The following is a 7,002-nucleotide window of genomic DNA, read 5'->3' as shown; positions in this document are numbered from 1 at the left end:
GGACGTCCGTTCCGGCCCGCACCCCCCCCGGAGAAGGGGGGGGGGGGGGGGGGGGGGGGGGGGGGGGTCTTAGAGCCAGGCCGAGCCAGGCCACGGCTGGGTTTGCCCTGCCAGGCTGTGACACTCGGAGGCTCGGGATGGGCTGCTTTGGAGTGGACTGACCCACCAGGTCACAGGTGGCTGACCACGGGCCTGAGAAGGCCAGGGGCCATTCTCTGTAAGGGGACCCAGGGGCTGCCATGGGGCTGCGCCCAGCCACGGCGCATCCACGCCCCTGTCCCGCTGAAGACAAATGTGGGCCTTGCCCCAGGTTGTGCAGACCCCTCGTGGCGGCAGCACCGAGAACAGCCAGAAAGCACCGCAAGGGGCCCACCCCGCCTCTGTGGGCACAGGGGTGCGGGGAAACCTCCAGCTGCCGGAGGGCCCCCTCCCTCAGAGCCTGGTGGGGCCGGCCCCGGAGCCCTTGGGGAGGGCGGACCACGGGCTGAAGTCTGAGGGCAGCTGGGGAGGAGCTCGGCCTGCTGCTATCGTTTTAGGGGCGGTTACTGCCAGCCACAAGCAGGGAGCGGCTCTGGTCTGCTCCATGGGATGGGAGGAGGGGAGGCGGCCTGTGGCCAGCCAGACTGGGCCTGCGGACACGCTGTGGAGGCACAAGCGGAAGCCAGGGCGGCCACAGGGCTCTGTGAGGACGCGGAGTCCGCCGCCACCGCCACCCGGCCAGAACGGCCCATAGAAGAGAAGGCGCGGGATGCCTGGTACCCACCTCCAGGGACATGGGCAGTGGGCGCCTGGCTCCCTCCTCTGTGGCCCAGGCCTAGTCTTTGGTGGTGACCGACCTCATGCCTTCCAGCCCTGATCCCGGTCCCGTGGAAGGCCATGCTGGCACCCTGGCACCTCCAGGGCCCCCTACCGGCAACCCCGCGCCAGCCAAGGGAGGGAGAGGCTCACCAGCCGCCAGCCTCAGCCCTCGTCCCTGACAAGCCGTCCTGGCACCAAGACTCAGAGGTCTGAGTTCAAGAGGCCCCTCTGCAGGGGAGGAGTGAGGACCGGGGTACACGAAGAGAGGCCGAGTTTCTCCAGGCCTTGGTGGTTCTGCTGTGTGGGTGGTTTGGCCACAGTCCCTGCAGCTGCCTGCCCTGTGGCCCCCGAGCTCTCGGGGCTGGGACTCAAGCACGCGGCGAGGAGCAAGTGAACAGGTTCCTCACTGAGGGCCAAAGTCACACCCTTGGGTGTTCACTCGCTCGCTCCCCTTGCTGCCTGTGCGCTCGGCCAAGTGGACAGCCGGCTCCGGTTACCGTGTGTGTCGGGCCAGGAATCAGGGCGCAGCTGGTGATGACCTGCTCAGCTCCCCGAGGCCGCCTCCCAGCTCCTGCTGCAGCCTGGGTTATGTCCGGGGCAAGTCACCGGGGGACGGGGGAGGGGGCAGCCTCCACGCCGAGCCACGTTTGGGCGTTGTTCTCAGTGGTGGTGGCCCGGTTCCCCACATGAGCTGGGGTGAGGAGCACAGAGGCCCTCGCCCCCTTCCTGGCTGGGAAGGTGCCTCTGGGTGGGGTGGGATGGGTGGGGACTGTGGCTTTTCTGGGACAGCAAAGTCCCAGGTGTCCTGTTTCAGCTGCTTCCTTAGGACGTTTGTGCTCATTATTGCCGCCGCTGCCTGGTCCCCTGTCCCCGTCCTAGCTCTCAGGGGCACCACAGAAACTCCATAACCCCCTGTCATCAGCTCCCCATACAAAGGCCAGCCCTGAAGGTCACTCACTGGCAGGCAAGGCCAGAAGTCCACTCTTTTTCAGGCTCTGGGTGACTCAGGAGAGGAGAGCTCCTTTCCACAGAGCTCCAGGGCTAGTTTGACCTTTGAGATGGACAGTTCCAGACACTTCCAGAGGCAGGGGGCAGGGAACAGGAGCCCAACTGGCCCTGCCTGGCACAGTCAACAGGCAGTTGCTGAGACCCAGGAGCGACCGTGTCTCAGAGTAACTAGAGGGCAGAGTGACATCGAGTCCCTTGGCCACAGGCACACCTGCCCCTCTGTGTGGCGTGCTTTAAAGGTGCTTGGTGGGGGCAGACGCTTGTGACCAGGGACAGGGTAAAGACAGCCAGACCCAAAAGGGCCCCGATGGCTCCATTCCTGGCAGAAAATATGAGTGTCAGGAAATAAATTGGCTGTGGCTAGCTGAGGTGACCCGGTTCTTGTGAACGGATTGAATCTGCAGAGTGACTGAGCCCCTGAAAAATGGTCTGTCACTGCCCCCTGGCCAGAATGGGGCCCAGAGCTGGCCCCATTAGTATCTGCAGATCCTGCTGACCTGACAGGCCAGTGGGGTGGCTCCTTCCCAAGATGCTGGGGCCTGCAGGGGCTGAAGCTCAGCCTCAGAGGGCTGAGACATGCTGCTAGAAGCAAGTTCATTGTCTACCTCCCAGGCTGCCCGCCCGTCACACTGCCTGCGACAGGCCCACCGCCTAACTCCTCTCCTACCAGCTAGCAAGAGGGAAACTTCTCTGCCTGGGGTCCACAAGGCATGGTGGGGGCTGATGACTTCTCCTCTGGGCAGGCTGCTATGGGAGACAGATAATCTCCTCCCTCCAGGGTGCCCATCCAACTGAGTTGCTAACTAGCCCCATTCCTTCCCCGAGCTGGTCTGGTCTGCGGAGACTGGGCACCGAAGGCTTGGTGTGTGCCTGGGATGACTCCCGGCCTTCAGCTAGGAAACAGAGCCCCAGAGGCCATGCAGGGGGCAGCGGGGCTCAGACTGGGCCCTTTAACGGCCCCATAGAAACCATCCTTGAGCAGGTAAGGCAGGCAAGTCTGTGTAGGACTGTGTAGGAGGCAGATCGGGCTCAGGAGCTCAGGGCTCACTTGTCCTAGGTAATGCCTGGGGCTGTCCTCCCGACCCCTCCCCTTAGGTCCTCTGCGTGTGGAGGTCAGGGATGCTCCTGGGAGAAGGGGTAGGTTGGGGGACCAGGCCCCTCCTTACCTGCATGGGCCGGGAGCACATGTTGGTGAGCACTTCCTTCCGGGCCAGTGAGTACTTGTCATCTCCAAATGTTTTGGTCAGACTTTTCTAGAAGCAAACCGTGTGATAGGCAGTCAAGCTGGGGCAGGCTCTGAGGCCCCTGTCACCTTCTGACCATCTGAGACCTGGCTCTGGGGAGGAAGGGTATGCTGAGGGGCTCCACCCTGCTCAGAAAGCCATGGTGGAGTGCGGAGGCCAGCAGCCCCCAGCCGGTGTCCCACACTGGGCCGTGGCTCTGACGTCAGCCCTTCCACGTCTTATTGGCTGGACAGAGAGACTGGTTTCCAGTTGTCTGACCTAAAGCATCTCTCTGCCTACCCCAGGCTTAAAAGCCCAGATGGGAACAGCCTCCCTTCCGGGGGATCAGAGCTCAGGCCTGCGCCCCACAAGGCTTAGTTCCAGGAAGGGAGCACTTGACACCACTTACCATTAAAACATTCTCGGGCTTCCAATCATCTCAGCCCCCTACTGAAAGTTTCTGGGCCCAGTCCATCCCAGCCCAGCTCTGGCCGCAGGATCCCTGCCCATGGAGGACTGTAGAGTGGCTTTCCCTCGGCCTGGTCCTGGTGGGGAGCATGGCCCATGGCCAGGGCCTCTGTGACTAGGAGGCCTCCTCTCCCCAGGGCCTCCCCCTTCCTCTGCACTCCCAGCACTCACATTGAGGGCCCCGGCAGAGCTGAAGTCCATGGGCAGCCCCATCTGTTCGCAGAATTCCACGAGGTCATTGAGCATCTTGGTCTGGGGTGGGGGGTGCCGGCGCAGCAGGGCACGCTCAGGGAAGGTGCGGTGCGTCTTGTGGGCCACTGCCATGTTGGCCAGGAGCATAAACTCCTCCACGAGCCTGCAGTGGGGGTGGGGTGGGGTGGGGGGGATCCAGCAGGGGTCAGGGCTGCCGCTGCCTGTTCTTGCCCAGGCTACCTGCAGGCTGGCTCTCTCGTGCCCTTCGGTCTCAGCCCAGAGACGCCCTCCTGCCACCCAATCTCATCCCCCTTGCTCATGCCCCTCTTTGCGCTAACTCCTCAGTAGCTTGTGCACCACCTCCCCATTGTCCTGGGGGGGTGGCATCTGTCTTCTTCTCTGCCGTGGCCCCTGTGCTTGGCACCCCAGCACCCTGCCTGACAAAGAGAAGGTGCTCAATAAAGCTGTCTGCTGAATGACTCGCCTCCCAGGACACCAAGGGGCGTCCCCAGCTGTAAGATGCCCAGGCCTGCCAAGAGAACTCGGAACGCTTCCTGGGGGTGCGTAGAAGGTGGTCAGCAGACCCAGGGCTCCCTTCTCTTCCGGAGGAGAGGAGGGTTTCTGAGGATGAGCAGGAGGGTCACAGACAGCAAGAGGAATCACACAACCTGGGGCGAGGTAAATGTGCTGTCGAGGTGTTCAAATCTCAGTTAACCTCTTAGGATTGAACACTTGAGTGTTGCTGCCCTCGCGTGCAATTAGAATCAATAAGTATGGGTAGATATGGCTTCGAGTGGAGAGACAAAATTACCCCCAGGACCCAGGGAGAGGGGAGAGGAGCGGGGCCTGATGGCGGAGGAAAGAAATGTGCCAAGACTGAGGAGTCAGGCAAAGTGGGAAGCTGGATTGCACAGCCCTGAGGTCGGCACCCCCACCCCCCAAATCTGGGGCAGGAGGCCATGTGCTGCTTCCCCCACCCAGGGCTCCGGTGGGAAGATGAGCAGATCACACACAAGCATGAGAGCAGAAGCCCCTGATAGGGGGCTTGGGCACGCTGCTGCCATCGTGGCCAGGGTGCCCTGTATGGGGACAGCCTTGCCCAGTTCAGGGACCACTCTCCCTGCCTTTATTCTGGACCCCAAGCTGCACGTCAAGTCTGTGCTTCTTGCAATGGAGCCAGAAGGGGTCAGGGAGTGAGCTCCCGTAGCCCTGCCAGCAAGCAGCCGGAGGCCCGAGGTGAACTGCCTCTCCCTGGAGGTACAGGTGGTGCTTTAGGGTTAGCCTCGTCACCACGCCAAACTCTTGGAAAGAAAAGCAGCCCGTGATGGGGTGGGGGAGACGGACAAGCACGAGCTGACAGAGCCCCTCCTCCCCCCAGACTGGGCCTGCCATGGCAGGAGTGTGGCTCTGGTCTGCCAAGCTGTCCCGAGAACACATCTCTCTCTCCCAGAAGCCCTCTCTACGAGGAGGAAGGGCTGCAGGAATGGCCCTCTGGTGGTGGCACCATCGGAGGGACTGGGGCCAGGTATGGGCCTTGGGAGAAGTAGCCCCTCCTCTGTGGGCCTGACTTTGGGCTGGCCTGTTGTGGGGCGTAGGACGCCAGCGTCAGGCCTCCGCTGGGCCCTGTACCACGCAGGAAACCCTAGGTGTGGAAGGAGGAGTTTCTTTGTCCCCTACTGTGTGCTCATAGCCATTGCAGTGACCGTTCTGCCTTCCTCTGCCTCCCAATCTGTCCTCGTGCACAACCCTTCCTGCTGAGAAACCTCGGAGTTCAGGCACTGGAACCCGGCCACCGTCTCCTAAGTGGAGGTCTGAATCCCGGCTCTGTGTTCTTGCTGTAGGAACAGGCATGACTCCGGGACCTCTTGTGACCCCCCCTTTCTCTCAAATGTAGAGTAGGGGTAGCAGCACCTGCTCCACAGGGCGGTCGTGGAGACCAATGCGAATATCACAGGTTATAAGGGCATCCTGGAGGATGCCCACCGTCCAGGCCCTGCTGAGTTTCATCCCTGCCATTGGCCCCCCCTTACCTGCCTTTCCCTCGCCTTCCCTGAAGGCCCAGGCTGAAGGCTGTCTCCATCACCCCCTGGGTCCTTAATTGCCAATGAGCCACCTGGCGGCAAGAGCCAGGCTGTTCTGCGGTCACCTGTGTCGCAGTTTAGCACTGTTGGACTCTTCATACTTGGTTTTCCTCTTTAGATCTTGTCAACCCAAGAGGAGTCTCAATCCCTGCTCAATAAATGTCTGATTTACTCTGCTGTCTATTCTCGGTCAGATACCAGATGCCGTCATCACCTGAACGCTCCAGATGCACACCTTCGTTCATCTGTCTGTTCACTCCATGAACATTACTGTGTGCCAGGCGGTTCTAGACCTGTCTGCCCACACAGTCTGAGAATCCTTGTGGGCAGGGCGCCCATGGTCTGTTACTGGGAGCCCTGCAGTCTCCAGCCCAGCTGCAAGCTTGGGCGACTAATTAACACCTGTATAGCTTGGGGACTGACCCTGGGCTGTGTTTTGCTAGTGTGGCCAGCAGGGGGCAGCATGACCCCATAGCAGGGTTGCGGTCAGGCTGCCAGCGAGGGAGTGCTGGGCCAGCTAGAGCAGCCGGCGGGGCTGTGGCATTCTAGCCTGTCCCCACGGGTCAAAGGAACTGAATGCATGGGGTGCCTCCCCGGCTGGAGCCGCACTCCTGCTCCCAGTTCCTGCAGGGGCTCTCCCGCCACATCTCTCAGGTTCTCAAGTAAGGACGGAATAGGAAGAAAGGGATGGGGAGGGTGGGGCTGATGCCCAGAGCCCCAGGCAGTGATAACGGACCACGGTCAAGCTGCTTCTCCATTACTTGGACCCCCCTGGGCCCCCAGTACACTCCCACGAGCGCCTGAAGCTGGTGGGAGAACAGCCAATGCGCTCCTATAACCTAGAGAAGTCCGGCGAAGCTTGAGATGCAGAGGCTGACCTTGGACAGGTCCCTCGTGCCTCCCCGGGGGGCTCCATTTCTCCCAGAGTGTCTCAGCTCCTCCCTCAGGACAGGGGGCAGGACGTGAGAGGGGAGCCTGCGGCATTCTCTCCAGGAGAGTTTGCTGATATCAAGCATTCATCCCAGAAAACTGTCAATGTCACCAAAATGGGAGGTGGCGGAGCAATAAGGCCGACTCCCTGGGTGTTGCCACGGCTCATTAGTGTTCTAGGATAGCTGCGGGGACCGTTTCCCCACAACCTGTTCTTAAAATCCTTCTTATACCAGCGGGGGGGGGGGGGGGGGGGGGGGGGGGGAGGGAAAAACCACACACTGGGGGGGGGGGGGAGGAGG

The 7,002-nt window shown here is 61.6% G+C and overlaps 1 protein-coding gene across 1 annotated transcript in view; it reads right to left on the bottom strand.

Annotated features, from left to right (window-relative positions):
* DIS3L2 (DIS3 like 3'-5' exoribonuclease 2) overlaps nucleotides 1-7,002 on the bottom strand; it is a 349,227-nt gene that overhangs the window by 4,040 nt on the left and 338,185 nt on the right. The window contains exons 16-17 of the mRNA XM_021690362.2: nucleotides 3,669-3,852; nucleotides 2,973-3,059 (exon numbers count right to left, since the gene is read on the bottom strand). Coding sequence (XP_021546037.2) covers nucleotides 2,973-3,059; nucleotides 3,669-3,852 — 271 coding nt within the window. The remainder of the gene's footprint in view (nucleotides 1-2,972; nucleotides 3,060-3,668; nucleotides 3,853-7,002) is intronic.

Source organism: Neomonachus schauinslandi, chromosome 3, assembly GCF_002201575.2.
Source record: "Neomonachus schauinslandi chromosome 3, ASM220157v2, whole genome shotgun sequence".
Classification (NCBI taxonomy): Eukaryota; Metazoa; Chordata; class Mammalia; order Carnivora; family Phocidae; genus Neomonachus; species Neomonachus schauinslandi.
The sequence above is the reverse complement of the archived record's forward strand: the minus strand, read 5'-3'. Positions and strand labels throughout refer to the sequence as shown.